We start from the raw sequence: 22,451 nt of genomic DNA, 5'->3' as shown, positions 1-22,451 counted from the left end.
ACTTTATTTCCAATTTTTTAGTTCATTTTCTTTCTTCCCTCCTTATTTTCCCCTCTATTCCTTATTTATTTTCTTAATTAATTTTTGATTTATTTTATTTTTTTTTCTCTTCATATCTTTCACTCCTTTTCAATTATTTTAATAGTTTAAAAAAGTTATTTATTATCGGATTTTAATTTCCCCTTTTTTTTTTCCTTATATTCATTTTACATCATTTTACATCGTTTTACATCATTTTACATCATTACCCCTCGTTGATTAAAAAGACGTAAGACACTGAATAGCACATTTATTTAACTATTTTAGTTTGGGGGTCCCCTGCGCACCCCAAATTCCCCGCTTTGGGGGGAGGGGGGGGGTCGGTGCCGCGTCCCCCCCTCGGAACAAAGCGGGTCCTTTGTCCGCGCTGCAGTGCGGGGGGCGGGCGGCAGGGGGCAGCAGGGACCGCTATCCCCCTCCCACCCCCTTCATCCTCCTCCTCCTGCCCATCCTCCTCCTCCTTCTCCTCCTCCTCCTCCTCCTCCGCGGCGCCGCAGCGCCCGCCCGGCCCCGGCCCCGGCCCCGGCCCCGCCCCGGAGGCGGTCCCGGCCTGTCGGGATAGAAATAGGAGGCCCGGCGGCTGCCGGCACATCGTGAGCGGAGCCGGCCCGAGCAGCAGTGCGGACTGCAGCACCGCTCCTTCCCCGGCCGCCTCGCGTGGAGATTCTGCTGCCTTTCTTCTCTTATTATTGTTTTTTTTTGTTTTATTTTTTTTTCCCCAATTAAAAAGGGAAGATCGTTTTTTAAAATTTTTTTTAAAATATATATATATTTTATTTTTTTTCCATCGCGGTTCGCGGCGGGGCTCGCCCTCGCTCCCTCCCAGCGCGCAGCGGCTGCGCTGGGGCCGCTCCTGCCGGCTTTGTGCCCTGCAGCCCCGGCCCTCCTCTTCCTCCTGCTCCTCCTCCTCCTCCCCCTCCTGCCGTAAAACCTTCACGAGGCTCGGAGCAGCATCTGAAAGCGCCGCAGCCGCTCGCCCAAACCACTGACTGCAAAAAACCCCCCCTTTTTATTTATTTTTTATTGTATATTTCCGCCACCTCCTTTCCCCCCCCTCCCATTTTTTTTTTTTTTCCTCCTCCCTCCCGCAAAGGCATCAAGGTGGACGCGGAGCGCAAAAAGACCTTTGTTTTAAAAATGCCCATGGAGCTGACGCAAAGCCGCATCCAGAAGATTTGGCTTCCCAATGACAACCGCCCGGCTCTGCCCCGCCGCTGTGAGTACAGGCACCGCAGCATCCCGGAGGGATGGGATTTGGCTGGAGGGATGGGATGGGTGGGAAGCACTCCCCTTTCTCTGCGCACCCCGGCGGGGCTCTTTGCAGCGCCCTCTCAGCATCCCTGCAGCATCCCTCCTCCCTTGTCTCCGTGCCCCAGCATCCTCCCCGTGCCCGCATCCCACTCGCTGCCATCCCGTGACTCACTCCCAGCCCTTGGCAGCGGGAGGAAGGTGCAGCTGTCACATGGCCCCGCCGAGCGCAGGATGCGGGGAGGTGCTGGGACACGCGTGGCCCAGTTTCCACTCTCCGCTCCCAGCTTTGGGATTAAAAGGAGAGGGAGCAGGTTGTTCACCTCGCACCCGGGCGCCAGCTCAGCTGGGATTTTCGCGGTGTCAAGCAGCTCGCTTGGGGATTTGTTAATGACCGAATCATGAATGGTTCGGGTTGGAAGGGGCCGTAAAGATAATCTCGTTCCACACCCCTCCTGCCATGTGACAGGACACCTTACACGAGACCAGCTTGCTCCAAACCCCGTACAATTAGTGTGCTAAATTTTTCTTTTTTTTTTCTTTTTTTTTTTTTTCTTTTTGGACTTGGAGGGAGGATTAGGGCAATGGATTTAGGAAAAAAAAAAAAAGCCAAACCCAACCGAACACCAGCCGTTTGCACTTTACCACTTAACCCTGTGGGGACGAGGTAGGAGGCAGGTGGAGGGGGAGGCAGAAATTAATGCTGTAACTTCTGCAGTGGTTTCCCCTTGTCTCTGAAGCTCAGAAAGATCCTTGAGTGGTTGAAACCGTGGTTATATATATGTATATATTCAATAGAATGCTTGGGTCATCCCGGTGTTACTATAAACCAAATCTTAATTCATGATCCAATCCGAAGGCTCAGGAGGCAGGTCCTTTAACTCGCCCACCAGCTACACTGACAGCCTGCCAGTTGTGCAACTCTTAGCTCTAAATGAGCGTCGCAGGAATGTGCGGAGCAGGGATGGAGGGGGTGGCACTCGCAGCTTGGAGAGGGATGGAAGTGGCTTGGGTGAATCAGTCTCTCCGACGCTTGTCTTCATCATGCGTTTAAAGTCGCTTCTGATGTTTATTTACCTTGGCTGGAAAGTTTCCCCTCCTAAACAACAATAATAATTTTTTTTTTAAAAAATAGATATCCTATGAACTTGCCAGATGCTGTTGCCCGTGGCTGTGGGTCAGGCACCCTGGAGCAGATGTTGGGATATGCAGCCTGTGCCTGGCAAGGGCAGCTCTGTAGCGGGAGCTGCCGAGGAAATGGATTTCAGCAACAGGCTGCACATCTGGGTTGCCAAAGGGCTTTGCTTAGAGTGGGACAAAACGTCTCCGGGCTTAATGCTTTGCACGTGTGTCTGTGTGGTTTGATTTTTCTCAAGGACTGGCACCTCTGAAAGAAATCCCTTGTGCATGCAGTGTTTTTTTGCCACTTCATTCACCTGGTTTTTCAGAGAGACCTCCCTCTTGGCCGAGGAGAAAACGAATATATTTCGTATATTAAGGCAGCGAGGGGCTTATTAATAACATAATGTGGCTTCTAATTATTTTTTCTTGGGGCGGGAACGAGCCATGCTGGGCAGCGTTTGCTGTGCAATGTGGAAAGCGGATATTTAGACCTTTTTTTAGCTTATTCTTTTTTAACTCAAGCTATTTTAAACGCGAGGTGCTATTAATTCCTCAGCAGCAACAAAGAGCAAGGGCTGCAAAGCTGGGTGGGAACGGAGGAATAACGGAGACCACGTCCAGCGCGATGCCTGGAGGGAGCGGGAGCATCCTCTGGAAGGACGCTCCCTGGGTGTGAAATAATTAGTGCGATTGTCTGATTGCTCGTCCAGGGGAGGCTGGGGCGGCTGCAGTGATTCCTTCAGCTGGCCTTTTGACGGCGATCCATTAAATTGCTGTCACGCTGCACGTCTCTCACGTAGGGGCTGGGAAAGTCAAGCCGTCGAAGGCGCTGGCTGGGCAGAGCCGGGCGAGGGGAGGGGGATGCTCCAGGAGGGAAGGGGCTGCCGCTGCAGTTCTCCTTCTTTTCCATCCTTTTTCCCGTCCCTCCGGCTCGGTGGGTGTGGAAACACACGCCGGGGATGGGCGCATTAATGCCCGGCGCGCAGGGTTTGGGGCGGTAGCGGTTCCACGTGTGCGTGCGGTGCAGAGCGCAGGGTCAGGCAGCCCTGAAGGTGTTGGAATTGCAGCGGGAAGAAGCTGGGAAAAGGGCAATGGGACTAACGGAACATGCGGTTTGGGTTTGTAGGGGGCTCTTGGGGAATGCTTATGAGGAGACTAAAAATGCCTGAAGTGGGGAGGTGGCTGTTTTATCCGACTTTTTACAGAAGCAAATTTCCTTCCTTTGTGCTGGTTTTTTTTTTTGGTTGTTCTTTTTTATTTTTCTTCTTCTTTTCCTTTTACCGGCTGGTGAAGCTGACTTTCTGGCAAATAGCAAAAGTGATGAGCTCCTTCTAAATATCCTCTGATTGAGCCTGAAAGTCATCCCTGTCCTTGCCTTACCTGGCTAGATGTCGATAAGGCATAATGAGTATTTATTGAAATCCCTGATAGCTTCCCAGCAGTGCTGAAAAGAAATGATGAATGAGGCCTTTGTGAAACTCTGGGAGCAAAACACTGGGTTCTGTTTCATCCCTGATGCAAAGTTTCCTGGAGACTTCTGGTTTGGGCTCAGATTCCTGATGAAAAGTTGCTCACTGATGCCATGGTGTTTTGGGAAGTGCTTCCCAGGTGCTTTTCCACTGTCCAAGAGGAACCTGGATCTTTCCTCTGGCAGCAAAAACTGAGGGGAGATTCCTGAATTAGGGATGCTTAACTCTTGCAGCACCCTTTGAAGGTGACATGTGCATGCTCACACAGTGCCAGCTCTGGGACTGACACAGCTGTCTGGAGCCACAGGGACATGAACAGTACCCAGCATTGTCCCTTTACCCATGAAGTGCTATTTAATGGCTCCAAATCCTCTTGGCTCTGCTCTTTGAGATCCTTTGTCCACTGGCAGGTAGAGAGAGGTTCCTTATTCAGATATTGTTCCTTCCTCCTTCCCCCTTTATCTAATAAGTGTGTGGCTTTTGTGTAAAAACAGACTTGCACCCATAGCTTGGATGAGGATGTGAGACTTGGGGGGTGGGGGGAAGTATTTTTCTGGGTATGTTGCACAGCTCCCTTGTACCTCAGCACAGAAAATTGGCACTTGTGCCAAAACTATTGGGAGCTGCCCTGGGATTTTTAAATGCAGCACTGGGGAGGGTGAGTTGCACAAAAGGCGTGAGCATGAGGGCAGCTCCAGCTTGAGGAATGTGAAATCTATGAAAGGGGGGGAAAAAAAGGAGAAAATATATTTTAGGTAGTTTTTAATCTCTTGCTTGCTGAGTTTGCTTCAGTCAGAAACTTGGGAAGATGATGGGTGGCTCTTCTCTGACATCTGGGTACCAACTACCATAACTCTTCCTTGCGGCCTTAATTTGGTTTCTTCAGCTGTTGGATTTATTTCTTTTCTTTGAAGGGGAAGGTAATCCCACGTACTTGGGCATGTTCTGTGGATACCTCTCAGTTTGTTTGCCTTTTCCAGATCCACACTGAGAAAAATCTACCCCAGCCCTGTCACCATCCTCGGTAGCCCCTGGCATCCCCTGCTCCCACCTTCAGGCAGCTGTGACAGGCAGGCAGAGCTCTCCACCCAGGCCATAATTAAGCTGGGTTTTATGGCTCTGCCACCAGCCACTCACTCCCTGCATTCCTTTCCTATGAGGTCTCTGGGCTCCTGAGTAGATGGAGGGGTGGGTGAGAAATCCCCTGCAGGGTCCCATCTGTCCTGCAAATGCTGCCTCTGGATTTTCTTTCCAGCTGTTTGACATGGACCCTCTTTACCACAACAACAAAAAAAACAACCCAACAACCCAGCTTGGGTTTATGAGGAAAAAAGGGATAAATCACTTGGATATCTGCTTTTAAATGTTGATAGTTCTGTCGCTCTCTTGCCTTGTTTGTTGTCAGAAAATCCGGTTAGTTGGTTGTGTGTCAGGTGAAAATCTAGTCAAAGGTTTTTGGAAGATGCTCTCTGTGGGTGAAGATCTTGGAGCAGACCTGGTATTTCAGCAGCACTGCTGCAGGATTGGGTCCAAAGTCCTTGGCTGTCTTTTCATAGAATTGGCCAAGCCATGGGAATGCAAAGCTGTGCTTGCCTGGATTTTTTTAATAATTTTTTAAAATTATTTTTTATTTTGGTTGCAAACCAAGGCACAGAGGCTGTCCAGGGAGCCTGGGCCAGCTGCTGGCCCCTTACCTACTTTCAGGATGTTCTTGCCATGGCTTTCAGGTGTCCTCCAGCTGCTGAAGGATTTGGAAGGAGTCCGGATAAAAACAGGTGCCTTGTAGGGTTGATGCTGGATGATGAGCTGGAGAATTAAGAGCTGCTCCTGTTCTTTTTCCTTGCAGCTTGTGGGCCTCAGCTTGCCAATTCCCCCACTGTGATAGTCATGGTTGGCCTGCCAGCTCGTGGCAAGACCTACATCTCCAAGAAGCTGACTCGCTACCTCAACTGGATTGGTGTCCCCACAAAAGGTAAGGCTTTCACTGGCTTCCAGGGAAAAGCAGGAGGTCTGGTCCTCAGGAATTCCTCTGGGAGGTCAGTGCTTTGGGAGATGGGGGGTGGTGGGGGATACAGGCCAAATATCTGTATTTTCACATCCTGAGCAGCCCAGGTTCTCCTTCACTTTGAAGACCAAGGGATGCCATGAGCCTTTTGCTCTAAGGATGTAATTTCTTGGCCCCTAGCTTTCTTTAACTGCAGAAGCTGAACAGCTGAGTCAAGCTCCTCATTTTGATTTTTTTTTTTTCCTCCTTTCCCACCCAGTTTTCAACGTTGGGGAGTATCGCCGTGAGGCTGTGAAGCATTACAGCTCCTATGACTTCTTCCGTCCTGACAATGAGGAAGCCATGAAAGTCAGGAGGTGAGTGTGGGTACCACCTCCCTGATCCCACAGGGGTGCTGAAGCCTGTGGCTGGGATCACAGTTACCCACTTTGGGGGTGATGAACAGAGAAGCTGGGCTCTGGTTTGAATTTCCCCTTCCTACCCAAGGAGGGTTTTGAGAGCTCAAAGCTGAACCTCTATGGGATTGATAACTTCAGGGTGACCAGTGCACCCAGAGGGCATCAGGGCCATGTGTCTGTCCCCTCTTTTGCAGGCAATGTGCCATGGCTGCCCTGCGGGATGTGAAGCTGTACCTGACGGAGGAGGCCGGGCAGATTGCGGTGAGCTCTGAGATGTGCTCTGGGGTTTGGCAGCTGTGCTGGCCCCAAAGCTCCTCTGCAGTCCCTTCTCTGAGGAGGGGCTCACTGGGAAACCAGGCCTTTGTGGTGCTAATTGAGATATTTTGCTTTTAAAGGTTTTTGATGCCACTAATACCACACGGGAGAGGAGAGGGATGATCCTAAACTTTGCCAAAGAGAACGGATTCAAGGTTGGTGCATGGGGCTGATGCCTGCATTGTGAAGTCCAGTGTAGTGTAGAGTTGGTATATGCTCTTTCACTCTTGTATTATCCTTGTGCTGCTCCTGTGTGAGGGAGATTTCACTGCTGGGTTTGATTAAAAATATGAAACTCTTCTCTCATTCCCTGTACTGAGCCCTAGAGAAGGAAATGGTGGGAGTGGGGCTGAGGAAGAGCTCCCTTGGTCAAGCAGGGAGGAGGTTGGGTTGTGCAAGGAGCTGGTTGAATGTTACAAACCTTGTTGGTGGCTTCCAGCTGAGCTTTGCTTTGCTTCCCAGGTGTTCTTCATCGAATCTGTCTGCAACGATCCCAACGTAGTTGCCACCAACGTTATGGTAAGTGTGGAACTTGTGGAAGTGTCTTGCTTTTGCTTTCCCTCCATAGAGAGATATGAATGGCATCACCTTCACAAGCCCTGGTCCTCCTCGTGGGCTTCAACCACCCTGGTATCTGCTGGAGGGACAGCACAGCATGGCACAGGCAGTCCAGGAGGTTCCTGGAATGTCTTGATGATGACTGCCTTCTCCAAGTGATAGCACCTCTCCTTGTTTGCTCTCCTGTGTTGCACCTTGTTGTCACCAACAAGGAGGGGCTGGTGAGGACTGTGAAGCTCCAGGGCAGCCTGGGCTTCAGTGGCTGTGAAGTGAGATGTCAGGAGAGCAGATTTTGGTGTGGAGTACTATGGGATAAAAAGCCCAGGAGGGAAGAGGGGCCTGAGAAAACTGGTTAATGTTCATGGATCATCTTCAAGTTCAGCTGTGATGCATTCTGAACAAAGGAGCAGGCATCAAAAATGCCAGGAGGGCTGTGTGGATGAGCAAACTCAAACACAAAAAGGAAACCTACAGAGAGAGGATGGAAGCAAGGACAGGCAGCCCAGGAGGAATACAGAGATCACCTGAGCAGCCAGGGAGTGGGTTAGGAAAGAAAAAGCCCTGACAGAACTGGGGAACTACAGGCTCAGCCTCACCTCAGTTTGGGAAGATCATGGAGCAGATCATCCTGGAAACTCAGCTAAGGCAGATGGAAAATAAGGAGGTGATTGGTGACAGCCAACATGGCTTCACTGGAGGCAAATCCTCTAGCCAGGGGCTGGGGCTGAAGAGTGTCTCTTGCTCCTGTTGAAAGCTGTTGTCCCATGTTGTCCCAGTGACCAACTTTCTGGGAGGTTGCACACAGCCTTTTCCACAACCAAATGCTCAGTTTGCTTTTTTTTTTTTCCCCCTAAGCTGGATTTTTTGGAGGATTTTAATCCCTTTATTTGGAAACTAATGCTTGAAGAGCAAGAAAATGAGCTCCTAGCTGAGCGTGGGATTTTGCTCCATGGGGAGCTGCAGATGAATGGTGCTCTTAGTGCTGGGATCAGTGTGGAAAATACAGCCCAGGCCTGGGATGCTGCCACAGGCGTTGATCCATTGTGTTATCCTGTTGGTTTCAGGATTGCTTGTGAAGTTACCAATGTGTAATGCTGCTGTTCAAACCCAAATCTTCAGGAAGAAGCAGCTTGTTAGATTAGTTCAGGCAGGACTTAGTCCATGAGGCTTGCAGATATTCACATTGCCCATTTCTAGTGTTTCTCAGCCCAGTAGCTTGCAGGAAATAATGCATGGAAAGGGGTTGAATGTTGCCATCCTACCAGCGTGCTGCTGAGCTAAGCATCTTGTCTAAACTCATGCACTTTCCATTCTCAGCTTGACTTTGAACCTGATGGGGTTTTTTTAGCCATAAGGAAGGTCAGTTTTCCTGCTCTGCTGGGTGGTGAGGTGCTACCCCAACTCCTGGGAGAATGGAAGTGGACTGATGAGCATCTGTACTAATCATGCAAATGGTTTATACCAAGTTCTCCCACTTTGTGCTTGGTTTTGGGTCTAGTTTGTTTCTCCTGCCCTATGATGAGTGATGACTGTAAAGAAGTTATCACTTAGTTTCAGCTGCTAATCACTGGTTCTTGGCAGGACTTTGAAATTCCAGATTAGCACTGTCTGGCTTGGAAAGCCTCCTAACCTCTCCTTGTGGCATGGTGTCTTTCCTGTTGCAGGAAGTCAAATTGTCCAGCCCAGATTACCGGGACTGTAATTCCACTGATGCCATGGAGGATTTCATGAAGAGGATCAATTGTTACCAAGCCAGCTACCAGCCCCTCGACCCTGATGACTATGACAGGTGAGAGACCTTGACTTCTGAGCTGCCTTGAACACCTGCCTTCTCCCAGGAGAGGAGCAGTGAGGGGTGGAGCTGTATTTCACTTTGTCTTCAAACACCTGGCTGCTCTAGAATGATCTATGGCCAGGCCTCACCTTGAATGCAGGCTTTTTTCTTGCAAATCTTGGTTACCCCTTGTCCTGTGCCAGGGAAATGGGCGCTGATGCCTTCCCAGGCTCTTCTGGGCTTGGATGAGTTGTTTTAAACCTTGATTTGTGGGCCTAAATACAAAGGCTTTGGGAAAGCACTTGAATTTGAGTGGTTGAGGTGCTTTTGCCATTGTCCCAGTTAAAGGAAGGGACTGCTTGGCTCAAAGCTCAGAATTGAGCAAGCCCTGTGGTTTCTGCCTGGTTGTTGTGTGCCTTGGAAGAGCTTTGCTGTCCTCCCTGACTCTGCAGGCACCTCCCAGCCTTTCCACTGCTCACAAACACGTTTGTGTGCCCTGCACAGATTATCCCTGTCCTGGGGAGGAGTATGTTCCCTGTCAGTCCTGTCTAATCCTCTTTACTGCTGCAAGAGGAGGGGTGCTGATTACACTGGTGCTATTCAGCTCTCCTTGAATCCCCGTTACCTGTTGGCTCCCTGCTGAAAATAGCCTGCAGGAAATCCTTTGAGCTGGGTGATCATGTGGACAGAGAACTCACAGGGCTGCCTTTTGAGAATGATGTCTCTGTCTGTCCCTAGGGAACTTTCTCTCATCAAAGTCATCGATGTTGGCCGTCGGTTCCTGGTCAACAGGGTTCAGGATCACATCCAGAGCAGGATTGTTTATTACCTGATGAACATCCACGTCCAGCCCCGCACCATTTACCTCTGTCGGCATGGGGAGAGCGAGTTCAACCTCAAGGGCAGGATTGGAGGGGACTCTGGCCTCTCCAACAGGGGCAAGAAGGTGAGGGAGAACCACAATGCTCCCCTGTGGCTTCCAGGAGTGATTTGGCTGTAGTAGATGCTGCACCTTGGGTTAAGTGCATGTTTGATGACAGCTGGGCTGCTGAGGATCCATCTGTAGCTCTTGGGGATCAATGAGTATGTGGCTGCCCTTCCCCTCAGAAGACTGGTCTGCCTGTCTATGGAAGACAGCACTTACTGGGAAGCAGGGAAGAAGGCCCATTGGGAAGCTATGGACCAGGAATCAACCTCTCTTTTTTTATGTCCCGCAGTTTGCAGTTGCACTGAACAAATTTGTGGAAGAGCAGAACCTGAAGGACCTCAAAGTTTGGACCAGCCAGCTAAAGAGGACAATCCAAACAGCAGAAGCTCTTCAGCTGCCCTACGAGCAGTGGAAGGCACTCAATGAAATTGATGCTGTGAGTATCTGTGCAGCCACAACAGCTGGATGGAGCTGGTTGTTGCTTGGCAAGAAAGCATTGCTTTGCATGGTGTCTGTACTGATGCTTTTTGACTTGAACATGTCCAGTAACCTCATGGATGTCCTGTCCTGGCAGGGTGTGTGTGAAGAAATGACCTATGAAGAAATCAGGGAGCAGCATCCAGAGGAATTTGCTCTGCGTGATCAGGATAAATATTACTACCGTTATCCTTCTGGGGAGGTAGGTCTGCAGGGAGGCCCTCAGAGATGTCACTTTTGTTTTAAATGTGTCCTTTCTGTCTTCATTCTGTCCTCTACTCTTGAGCAGGGGAGCAGTGAGGGCTCCAAGAAACTAGATTTAAAAGGGATCAGGGCTCATATTTACCTCTACCTTGAGCTCTTGTGAAGCCTTGGTATATTAAGATCTCACTAAGAAATATGTCACTTAACAAAGAGTCCCACTGACTTTAGCAAATTAGGAGGAAAAGGTCCCTGGAGGTTTATAGTCCAACCTCCATCATTATATCCACTCAAAGTGTTGTCCTGCCCCAATTTTCTTTCCTTTCCAAAAAAAGTAATTTTCACCTTGTTCTCAGCATCATTCCCTAAGGGTTGATGGTAATATCTCTGTTCCTGGCAGTCTGCTTTCAGGGTGTGACACAATGAGTTGGGAATTGGCATCAGTTCTGGATGATACTTTGGGCTGTGAATTGAGCTAATTATCCCCCAAATGAAAGTCATGTCCATAAATATTTCAAAAAAAATTTTTGGGGGACATCCTTGTGACTGCATTTCTAACAGAAGAATGTGTAGGGATATCAGCCACCAACTCTGGGTGTCTGGGGCTCCTTCTGGCTGCCTGTCATGGTTTTTTATGAGGCCCTTCAGAACCCTGGGGTTTCTTAGCTTGCTCCAGGCTTCTCAGAACTTAGAAATCCTGTATAAAATCAAATTTCAAGATGATAGGTGCTGTCTTCAAAGCTATTGTTGCTTACCTTAATAAACTCTCCAGGACTGAGCTGTGATTCACTGAGATGTGAATGGCTCCTTCTCTGACAGAAGAAGTTCTAGAGTAGCCTGAAGATGAGGATTTATTTTTTTTTTTTTTAGCATTTGTTGGTTTACTCAGAGGTGTGAAATCAGCAGGGGTACTAAGACAAGGACTGTTGTTTCTTTGGGGTGCTCGTTGCTGTGATTCCATGCCTCATCTCTCTTCCCTTCTGTCCCAGTCCTACCAAGACCTGGTGCAGCGCCTGGAGCCGGTCATCATGGAGCTGGAGAGGCAAGAGAACGTCCTTGTCATCTGCCACCAGGCTGTCATGCGCTGTCTCCTGGCGTACTTCCTGGACAAGAGTGCAGGTGAGATCCCTGGCTCTGGGGAGAGGATTGGCCCTGCTGGAGGAGGGATGATGGATACAGCTCTGGGGAGATTGTGTTCACATCCTGGAGCCTGCATCTCTTTGTGGGATGAAGGTGTGTGAGCCTGCCTTTGGAGAGGAGGTGGGATAACTCCCCTGCTTTGCTGTCTCTGCAGATGAAATGCCCTACCTGAAATGTCCCCTCCACACGGTGTTGAAGCTGACCCCGGTAGCCTATGGTGAGTGAGACCTTCCTCAACATGCATGGGGTTTGACTTATACCTCCTCCTGAATCCATCCTGCCTCTGGAAGAAAAGCAGGGATCTATGATGGGGCACTTGGTAAGATCCTGTGCCTGCTGGGTTTGCTGATCTGTCTTTGTGCTCCTTTCTGCAGGCTGCCGGGTGGAATCCATCTCACTGAACATTGAAGCAGTCAACACCCACAGAGATCGGCCAGAGGTGAGTGTTGCTTTTCCCTGGAGCTGCCCTTTGGTGTCCCCATCCTGTCCCCTGAGGTCAGCTGGCAGTGGGAATGCCTGGGGTGGGCATGGGGAGATTGCTTAGCTGGGTGCTTCAAGTGCTGCTGGAAGACTGGGAGCATCAGATGGGTTTTTGCTCTGCAAAGTCGTGGCCAGTTGAGGGTTTTCCAAGGGAAAAGGGCTGTTGCTTGTTCCTACTTCCCTGTGTGTTTGCCCAGGGAAAACTCCTCCCTGGTCTTTGACTTCCACCTGCACGGTCATCCACTTGCCTGAGCAGGGAATGGCACTGTGGGTGCAGAAGGTGCCTTCTCCCAGGTCTCTCAGTTGGCTGGCAGAGCCTGGGCTCAATGCTTGCCCTACATCTGCCTCTGAGGGTCTTTTTCCTGGTATGCCCATGGCTGTCATTCTGCAGGGTGGGAGGTGGCAGTGCTGGGCTGGGGGTGCTTTGTGGAGGAGACCCCTCGTGTGGAGAAAAGTTCTTGTAAGGTTGTGTCTGTCTGCCAAGAGCTCCACTGGAGGTCAGAGGCCAGAACAGGAGGATGCCAACTTGATGTCAGGGCTGGACACCCACCCAGAGTGGGCCACAGGGACCCTGGTAGCACCCATGTCCCAAGATGCTGGGACACTTCCAGCTTGTGCATAGCTGTGGTGGAGCCCAAAGTGATGCTGAGCAGTTGGAGCTCTCCCCTTTTGGCTCACATCTCCTTTCCTTTGCTTCCTGGCCTTGTCAGGTGGCAGCACCTGAGCAGCCTGTCCCTTCCCACAGCTGTAGGGGGGAAGCCAGTCCTTCTCCCTACATTGGGCCATTGATACCCTGCTTTGCCACCCTCTCCGGGGATGGCAGGAAGGCCTCGGGTAGGATGGGGTGAGACACGTGCCATGTGCTTGGGTGCCCCTGCTCGGCTTTGTCTCCATCCCTCCTTGCTTGAGTTGCAGCTTGGCACGGTGCTGACCCTCGCTGGCTGCTCTGCTCCTACTTCCCAGATCTTCCTAATCAGCCTGGGCTGGCTCATCTTCCCTCTTCTTGCTTTCACTCCTCTCTCTAGGTGGGGGGACCAGCTTTGAGGAGGAGACTGATAGGCACCTCTGTGTTGTGAAGAGTCATGCCTTGATTGCTGCTGGGTGTATTTAGCTACCTGTAGTTACTTTTTTTTGTCAGCTGAGACTCAGATGAGGAGGAAATCTGTCTCGTGTCGGAGTGCAGAGCCTTTTTTTTTTCTCCCCTCCCCTTCTGCGCTCTTGAATATTTTGCATCAGGGGTTTTTTTTTTGTGTGTCCAAAGCCTTTGAGTGCATCCTTTGCTCATTGACAGATTGTGGGGAAAAGCAGAGGCCACTTCAAAAAAAAGAAAACCAAAGCAACCTGCTTCTTTTTTTTTTTTCCTTTATAACTGTCGCCTTCTTCCTTTTTTTATTATTTTGCTTTGTTTTTTTATATTTACTTTTATTTTCTTTGTCTCACTTTAATTTAGGAAGCAAAGAAGGGACCTAACCCGCTCATGAGACGTAATAGCGTTACCCCTCTAGCAAGCCCAGAGCCCACCAAAAAACCTCGCATCAACAGCTTTGAGGAGCATGTGGCTGTTTCTTCTGCCCTGCCAGGCTGTGTTCCTCAGGAAGTGCCCACGCAGATGCCGGGACAAGTTAGTTGAACTCTTCTTTTCTTTTTTTTTTTTCCTTTTCTTTTTTTTTTTTTCTTTTTTTGTTGTTGTTCTCGTTTTATTGTTTGTTGTCCTCCTGTCACTCCTGAAGCTGAGGAGCCTGCTTGCACTTGTCATGACCTGTGCTGCTGTCTGAGATGCGTCTTCCTCCCACGGCTGCTGTTTCTCCCTGCCTTGGGTCACTGTTGATCCTCTTTGGGTTTTGAGAACCTGAGCTCTAGGCTGCATTAATTTAGTGCCTTCACCATCCAGCATCAACCTTCTGAGGAGTCTCCTCCCTGGTGTGAGCAGGAACAAAGGGCTCTTGCCTTCCCTCTGGGTGTGCTTGGCTCTGGTGTAGACCTGGGCATGGCAATAAATCAAATGTTCTTGTGCTCCTCTTAAGGAGGAGCTGCCAAGACTCACCTTTGGCTGGAGGGGTCTCCTTCATCCTGGAGCCATAGGCAAAATTGAGTAGAAGGCTCTCGGTGTGGTGAACGTGGGTGAAACTGCGTGGGTAGCTGCCATGGTGCTCATGTGTCCTCTCCTCTTTCACCCACCCATGAAGGGACATAGGAAGAGAGGCCTTGCTTGCTGCTCACTTCTCCAGGCACAAACTCCCTCCTAAGCTCACTAAGGAGTCCTGTATAATCTATAGGAGCCTTTGCCATGCTGCCCTTCCCACCAGCTGCCTGTTGGATCTCTCTGTATTGCCCAGCCCGTCTCCCTGTTGTCTGTGTTGTGTGATGTCCTTTCTCCCCTCCTCACCCAGATCCCGAGCAGGTTAGGAATGGCTCCATGCTCCCCCATTGCTCTGCTTGGTTGCTTTGCATGAGCCTCCCAGGACTGCTGAGTCTGTCTCAGCTCCCAGGGCTCTGCTTGGGCTGGTTGAGCCTCACAACAAACCTTCTGCCAGCTCTGGCTGCCCCTCGCTGCTGTCCACTGTCCTCTGCCCTGTGCGGCGCGGGGTTACTGACACCTCTCTTTGTTCTCTCTGTCTCTCTGCAGCCTTTACTAGGGAAGGCATGCCTGTAAGTACCTTCTTGCGTCTTATTCGCCCTTCCAACCCTTTTTTCCATGCCTCTTGCCATCCTGCTGGGGTGTTTTGTTGTTGCAAAATCTGGATGGGGTGGGGACAACTTGGAGTTGATGTTTTGCTGGTTTTGGGGAAAGTAGAGAGGAGACTGTGGGTGCTGTTTGTATCCTAGCTTGATGAAATATCCCAAATTTGTTGTGAAATTAAGCAAATTCTTGCTTGTGCTCTGATGGTGTTGCCTATGGGTGATGCTGCTGGGTTTTCCTGGAGTTGTCTCCTCTGAGATAGCACACTGTACTGTAGGTGAGAGGCCTGGGTGCTCTGTCCTTCCTGAGGTCTCTGAGTTGTGTCTGAGTGATGGCACCAGAGTGATATCTGAGAAGCTTCTGACCTTCTCAGGAATGTGTTTTGTGGAGCTGGATGATCCTGGGATCAGCCATCTGCAGTTCTGCAAAACCTGGATTTTGGAAACAGTCAGCCTAGATGTCGTGGGCAGAGTAATTGCAAATCGTCCTCCTCTACCTAGAGCATGCAAGACATCTTGAGCATTTAATGCACTAATTATGAATAGTCAAGGCTCTGGCAGTTTGGCTTAGTGCTGTTAGATCCCTGAGTAACAGGAACAGGACAGCTCTGGGATAAATTTGAAGCCTTTGGACTAATTTGTGCTACATCATTGAGTTGAGAGCAGCAGTTGTTGAGCAGTGCTCAGATGTCTTCTCAAAGACTTGGAAGACTTTGGGGCTGAGCTGATACTGGGGTAGTGCCCAGGGATCCTCTTGCCCTCTGAGGGCCAGTTCAAATTGGCCTGTGAGCATCCCTTGTCTGGGGTTGTTTTGTGGGCTGAAGACAGGGGGATCTGCTCTAACATGGCCAGGCCAGACCTCAGCCCTGCCTGTCTGTAGCAGCTGTTGAACCTCATATTTCTTCACCTTTTAGAGTAAGCTTTTTTGAGAGAAGGGAAGTTAGGAGTGTTGCACTTGGCTTTGCTGGTGGACAGGTTGGTTGAGATCACTGTGCTCCTGCATGAGTGTAGAGGTTGAGTTGCCCAGCATGGCCTGCATGCCTGTGCACCTTCACTCGCTGTTCATGGCCACTGAAGCCTCTGATGAAATGCCTGATCCTCTTGGGTTGCTCTGAAAGCATTTTAGTTTTTGTCCATCCATCTCTCCACTTTTTTCCCATCTGTATTGTAATAAAAGGTACTGCATGCCTCAGTGCTGGCTGGGACACTGAAAACACACTCTGGTGTTGAGTTTGGGAGATGGATGTGTCAGATTGTGCTGGAGCAGTCAGTGATGGTTACCCATGCCAGGTGTAGGCTGGCAGCAGCTGGGAACCTGTCTCTACCTCCTAGAGGAGGCTGCCTTTGTGGGACCCATGAGGACATGCCAAACTCAAGGCTTGGTGACATTCACACTGCTTTTAGCTCTGAGAGGCTGCTGCCTTGCACACTTGTTTGGTCCCTCACTGTCCCCACCTGAATGGAGGTTGGGGAGGTGGAAGGTGCCTCCTTCACAACTTGCACCGTAGGCCTGGGTTGGTAGTGGGAGCTTCACTGCATCAGCCCTCACTGTTGGGGTCTTGACACCTACCCAGGAGGACCAGGGGACACCTGAAGAGGCTCAGGACATTGCTGAGTACCTCAGAGTCCTCCTGGCTGTGGGATTGAGCTGACTGGGGGTCGTGGGACTACTTGGCGCGATGATTTCTTTTCCTTTTGCTTGGTTTGTGATCCAAAGTGCACTTTTGAACAGTCACCTGATCCCCTCCCTTCTTTTCCCCTTCACTTTTCATGCTTAAAAAGAAGACCCGTTTGTCACTTTCTCAAAGTTTTCTCTTTGCTAATATTTCCAAGGTAAATGGCTGTGGTGCATGTGGCTTTTCCTGACCCTCCTCCTGTCTCCTTAGATAAGAGAGAACAGCTCAGCCTGCTCTGCCTCATAGTTGGCTGGGATTCCTGGTGCTTGTAAGGGGCAGCTTAGGTAGTAAAAGCATTTAAAAAAAAAAAAAAAAAGAGAATCCTTCCTAGCTGTTTCCTAGTCCTTTTTTTCCCTACCTTGTTTTGTGTAGTTCTGTGAGTTGGGAAATGTCCTTGTGGTCCCCTGGGCTTCTCCTGGAGCAGATGCTCTCCTCTGGATTAGTCCTGCTTGTGTTTAGCTGGTTGTCTCTGGTTTTGTGGTCCTCACCACATGCTGGTGGGTACCTGTTGTTGTCACCCTGCACCAGGGCTGTGTCTAGAGCGTCTCTTGGGCCCATGGTACCTCATGGGGTGTCATCAGAGGAGTTGTGCTGCTGCTCAACCACCGGTGGTGGCTGGTCCTTGGCATGGCCAGTGGGAGCTGCCTGTTCTTGGCATTGCCAAGGATGGACAAACAACGACCTTGTCCTTGGCAGGTGGGGAGGACACTGCCCACCCTCAAGGGGAGCGAGAGAGAGATGTTTAATTGGGCTGCGTGAATGAGCACTGTGGTCCCCTGTCACCTTGCCTTGACCAAAGAGCAGCTTTGCAAGTGCAGACAGGGTGGGGTGGGAGGGTTGCCTTGGGTTCAGCTCAGTTTTTAGAGGTATCTAAATTTTAACCCTGTAATTAAAGCCAGGCAATGCTTGAGGGGGTGAGTGGTGAGTCAGTCAGCTGCCTCTCTGCTCAGGTGGGCAGTGTCCTCCCCTCTGTGGTGGGTGCATTTTAGTGACCTGTGTGTGGCTTTGTTCCTCCTTGTCCCCTTGTTCACGTGTTCCTAGAAGGTGCTGCTGGGCTGGGGCCTGACTCCAGCACAGCCCCCCAACGCCTCTCCTTCCCCTCTCATTCCAGAACATGAACAACTCCCAGAAGCCGTCGTGACTCCGTGGGCACCGTCGCGAGGCCACCGGCGCTGCCGCCAGCGCCGCCAGCTTCTCATCCCATCGCCATTCCCGAAGCTTGCTTACAAACTGGTCCCCTCTGGCTGCGGCGAGGCCGACCCTCGGCTGGCTCCACTCACGCTGCCCGTTCATCTGCAAAGTCCCGCGCTGCTGAGGGGGGAGGGATGCAGGAGAGCGGAGGAGGAGCCCGGCTCCCCCTGGGGTCACCACCAGCTCTTCAGGCTGCAGCGTTTGCTCTCCTCTCCAGCATCCTGTTAGGTCGTAGCGAGCTGTAAAGTGCTTCTGTAGCGCACAGGAGTTTTAATTTTCCTCTCTTTCAGTGGTTTTGATCTTCTGTATAGATGATTGGTACCCATCTGTCTCTGGGTGGGGTGTGTATATATGTGGATGGTGCGGGGTTAGCAGAGAAATAGGGGGAAGGGAGGGGTGGGTAAAGGGGTTTTGCATTTTTTTTTAATTATTGCCATTGTTAATTAATTTTGAACAAGCCCCTAACATGCTGTGCTGCAGTCCCTCACCCACACTACAGCCTGTCGCACACACCAGCCTGGCTCACGCAGATCTGTGAGCACCAGGAAAGCAGCTCTGTGAGCTCCTTCACTGCAAGAACTTCTGGGTTTAATAAAAGAAACAAACCCATTCTTTCACTTTTTTTTTAATCAACATACCTTAAAGGGATTTGCAGAGAATGTAGATCTGCTGCTAAAACTGGTTGAAAGCTGCCTGCAGTGCATGAGGAACCATGCCAGCAGGGGCTTGGCTGATGCTTTCATCTTGGGGAGCACCCAGGGATGATCTGAGTTCAGGCATGGGTTGAATTTTGGGGAGGCTGAGCACTGTTTGAGGTGCTGTGCTGGTACTTCATCTTCCCTTTCCTCTTTTTTAGATGGAAGTGGAGATATTGGGAAGGGTTTGGATCCCCAGGCTGAGTTAGATGCATTTTGTAGCCACAGAGGTTCTCATGGAGGTGGCCACAGGTGTGGCCAGGTTGCAGGAGTCCCTGTCTGACTGCAAAAAGCCACAAGAAGGGACAGTTTTGTCTGTATTTTTTAAATTTTATATATACACACACGTGTGTGTGTGTGTGTATGTGTATATGTAGAAACTGCTTGGTTTTTGCACTTTATTTGTGGCAGAAGCATAACTACTTTAGTTTTTCCAAGTTGTGCCCCTTCACAGGGGAAGCCTGAATACAGGCAGCTTTTTCTGTTTTTAATTGTATTTTGCATGCTGAAAAGCTGGGACTACAAAAAAAATAGTAGTTACAGTGTTTGAGGTGGGGGGAATAGGGTGAGGTCCTGACTGACTCCATCAGCCAACCTCCCCGTGTTTGATCCATAAGATCCCTTTTGGCAGCCTGTCTTGGGCTGGGAGACAGCAGTTAAAAATGGCAATTAACCACTATTGCTTTGTGCAAAAGTCTGTGGATTTTGAATAATTTTTTTTTAATTTTTTTTTTTTTTTTGGTGTTGGATTTTGAGGTTTTTTTCCCCACCTACGTGCAGCATCTTCTCCATACCCATCTCATATTTTTTTGGCTGGAGGCAGGAGGTGAAGGCAGCCACCCCTCCTTGCAGCACTGAGCTGGGGGCCTGGAGGTGGATTCATCCTTCCCATGGCTTTCCCCAGTGTCCCGTGTAGGGAACACCATCCCCAGAGATGGGATCGGAGAGGTTTGGGGGGAGAAATGATGACTATTTTTTTTTTTTTTTTTGTGAGTGTGTGGATGTCTGGGGGGTGGGTTTGGTCTGTTTTTCCTTTGGGAAAAGGCGAACCACAGTGCCTCACGCTTCGGCCTCGTGCTCGGAGCGGCACCGACGGCGGGAGGGCACCGGGGCCACGCTCAGCCCCTGTCCCACGGGGGTGACAGTCCTGGCAGTGCCCTGCCTGTGTGAGCTTGTGCATATGTGTATCATATTCCTGTACAGATAAAACAAAGAACACTTCCCCCCGCCCTGGCTTTGTTTCTTTTTTAATAGCCTCATTAAAAGCAGACTTCTCCCTGTGCTTTTGGTTTCTCTGCCTTTCAGATGAATGAATGTTTTGGGGAGGCCACTCACTTGGCTCTTTTCAGCCTCCTTCAGGGGGAGTTTTATCTCTCTCATCCTCCTGCTGCAAAAAGATAAGCCAGCAAATACAAACATGACGTCTGGCTGCCCCAAGATCAATCCTGTACACATGTAATTGTGTGGATGTTTTGGTGTGTATTTGTGTGTGTGTATATATATAAATACATATGTATAAAACAGAAAAAAAACCCCATACTGGCCCTAAACTTTCTTCCTTTATTAGTAATAGAGGTCTCAGTAGGTCTACAAAAACCTGAAATTTGAACATGGTGTTTTTACCAGTAATGGGAAAACTGGTCTCTTGAGTTCCTCTCGTGCTAGAGGGGTGGTGGGATGGTGTCAGCCCTGTGCCATCACACTGCCCCAAAAACTTGCTGTCCATTGTTTTTGGTTAACAGAGCCAAAGACTGGGCAGGGATGCTACAGCCAAGGCAGGGTGGGAGAGAGGACACGTCAAACCACACCAATGATTTCTTTTCCCCCCTCTTTTTTTTTTTTTTCCCCTCCCAGTTTGTTTTCCTTTGTGATACTTGAATTTATTTTTTTAATTTTTTGTTTTTATAGCAAAGCGCTCTTTATTTATTTAATGTATACTGCAAAGCTTGGAGAGAAGGGTGTAGTTACTTGGGATTACTTTTTCTTTGTTTCTGATTTGTGGGATGTTAACTGTTCTGTATATACATCTGGAATAACTGCCTGATGTAAAGCTGTGCCAGCTTAAAAACAGGGTATGCCTTTCAGAAATTTGTATATTTTGCAGTTGCTGGACCAATAAACTATCTTGTTGAAATACAGATGTGACCTGGTTCTTCCTTGCATTAGAAGTTATGCTCTCAGGCCCTAAGGGTCACCATGTGCCAGCCCGTGCTGCCTCACACACGTTCCTGTGCCTCATAAATGGAAAAGCTCATAAAAGAGAAAGTGTGGATGCTCCATCCCAGGAAGTGTGCAAGGCTAAGTTGGAGGGTGCTTGGAGCAACCTGGACTCTAGTGGAAGGTGTTTTTCAATCCATTCTATGAATTCTACAAGTGTTAACACCTAATTAAGGCAAGATGCCCCCCAAGCTCAACATCAACTCAAGAGTGCTACACCACTCTTGAATAGAAAGGTGACTTGTCCTGCCTATATCTAAATCTAGGCTGCAACTGAGGCAGGACTAGGCCTTTATTCAAACCTGGTCTAGTTCTTGAAATCAAATACCTGCTAAAATGATTTGGTGCTGAATGAAGGGCTGGACAAGAGCTGTCCCCTGAGATCAGGGCTGGCTTTGCCCTGAAGGCAGGGAAACAGCAGCTGCCACCTGCAAGTAAAGCTCCCTGTGAAGTTGGGGGGGTAATTTATTAATTTAATATTAATTTACTGTTCCTGAGAAAAAGTGGGAGAAGGCAGGGAAAGGTGTAATTTGATGTGGATTTCTGGAGCGCACCTTGTGTGGATGCTTCCAGTGGGATTGGAGGCCTGTCCTGCTCCAGCAGTTGTATCTCTAAAAGCTTGTGAGGAGCAAAAAGGGCTAAAAGGTGGTGAGTGCTGTGTATCCCAGCTCAGCTCCATGCTTTGGCTCCTGCTGGCTGATGTGCAGCCCTTGCTCTGATTTCCCCATGGCCGGCAGAGCTTGTCAGCCTTGCTTTGGGCCGGAGTTTGTTGGGGGTGCACAGGGATCATCCATATCCCTTCTCCTGACTGCTCTGTGCTCCAGGCCCTCTCACCAGGGAGGACATTCTCTCATTCTAAGTGTGATTGAGGTATCTACAGTAATATTTTCTAGGTGGACATGCAGAGGTGTGAGATTTTGGCGATGCTCATCCCTCCGTGCATCCTGACGGCAGGGAGGACCTGTGCTCTCTGGGAAATCCAGCAGCCACAGGATTTTAAGTTTTTTTAGCTATTCTTTTTATCTCTAGCAACTTGGCCATCTCCTTGACCCAGGCAGAGACAAAACACTTGTTTTAGGGCAAAGAGAGTAGCCTTGCACCCACCTCACAGGGAGTCCTGCAGGGGTGCAGGGGCTCTGATAACACCTCCAGCCGGGGTGGGCTGAGGTCACACGAAGCCACAACATCAGTGCAGCTCCCCTGCCCTCCCCGGGGCTGCCAGGGGCTGTTTGGAAGCCGTGATAAAACCTTGTCCTTGCGGGAGGAGCACGGAGGGAAGGTTTTGCCTCCCTGAGCACGCCTTCGGGCAGCACTTCCAAGGCTGCTCTGCAGGAAAATCCCATCCTCCAAAAAGTCTGTTCTCCTCTTCCCATGTGCACCATGGGGCTTGTGTCACGCCATCCCCAAGTAAGGGAAGGGGAATCGATGCCAATGCCATCCCAGGCAGCATCCTTTGTTTTTCTTCCATGTGATGCATTTTGTAGCAGCATCCCAGAGAGAAGTTCCTCGAGGCAGTGCAACTTTAAAGGTTATACTTGACAGCAGGAACATTTCCCTGTTCCCAGTCAAGTCCCATTTCTATTAAAATAAAAAAAAAAAAAAAATAGAAAGAAAAAAAAAGGAATAAACCCCCAGCTCACTGCTGGCAAACAAGGCGAGAGAACTTGTGATGGCTAAAAAAAATAAAAAGGGCAGACCAGTCACGCTGGCTGAGTCAGCTCTGATTGATGGCTCAGGAATGTGTCTGGGATTAACTAAACCACGGGCAAACCTTTACAATGCAACACGTTGGATGAAGCACAGCCGGCACCGGCTCACCTGCCTCCGGCTGGGGAGTGA

The 22,451-nt window shown here is 49.8% G+C and overlaps 1 protein-coding gene across 3 annotated transcripts; it reads left to right on the top strand.

Annotated features, from left to right (window-relative positions):
• The first annotated feature begins 805 nt into the window (after window positions 1-805).
• Window positions 806-18,061, top strand: PFKFB3 (6-phosphofructo-2-kinase/fructose-2,6-biphosphatase 3). 3 transcript variants are annotated; one of them, XM_082280938.1, is made up of 17 exons: window positions 806-1,255; window positions 5,725-5,850; window positions 6,143-6,239; window positions 6,476-6,542; window positions 6,677-6,751; window positions 7,059-7,115; window positions 8,819-8,943; window positions 9,667-9,874; window positions 10,146-10,292; window positions 10,431-10,535; window positions 11,524-11,653; window positions 11,829-11,891; window positions 12,049-12,113; window positions 13,605-13,775; window positions 14,781-14,803; window positions 16,616-16,666; window positions 17,621-18,061. In XM_082280938.1, exons 1-17 carry the CDS (start codon window positions 1,177-1,179, stop codon window positions 17,625-17,627), a joined length of 1,596 nt encoding a protein of 531 aa, XP_082137064.1. In that variant the 5' UTR covers window positions 806-1,176; the 3' UTR covers window positions 17,628-18,061. The 3 variants fall into 3 exon arrangements, with proteins under 3 accessions (XP_082137064.1, XP_082137065.1, XP_082137063.1); XM_082280937.1 differs by lacking the exon at window positions 16,616-16,666 and having other exon boundaries at window positions 1,037-1,255; XM_082280939.1 differs by lacking the exons at window positions 14,781-14,803; window positions 16,616-16,666.
• The last annotated feature ends 4,390 nt before the right edge of the window (window positions 18,062-22,451 follow it).

Source organism: Coloeus monedula, assembly GCF_965178545.1.
Source record: "Coloeus monedula genome assembly, chromosome: 4".
NCBI classification, from domain to species: Eukaryota; Metazoa; Chordata; class Aves; order Passeriformes; family Corvidae; genus Coloeus; species Coloeus monedula.
Note: the sequence above shows the minus strand (reverse complement) of the source record. Positions and strands in the feature narration are given on the sequence as shown.

Coding starts and splice junctions, on each gene's coding strand:
- PFKFB3 (XM_082280938.1), top strand. CDS start 1,177: ATGCCCATGGAGCTGACGCAAAGCCGCATCCAGAAGATTTGGCTTCCC. Junction 6,240..6,475: donor GAAGCCATGAAAGTCAGGAG/GTGAGTGTGGGT, acceptor CCTCTTTTGCAG/GCAATGTGCCATGGCTGCCC. Junction 6,752..7,058: donor CCAAAGAGAACGGATTCAAG/GTTGGTGCATGG, acceptor TTTGCTTCCCAG/GTGTTCTTCATCGAATCTGT.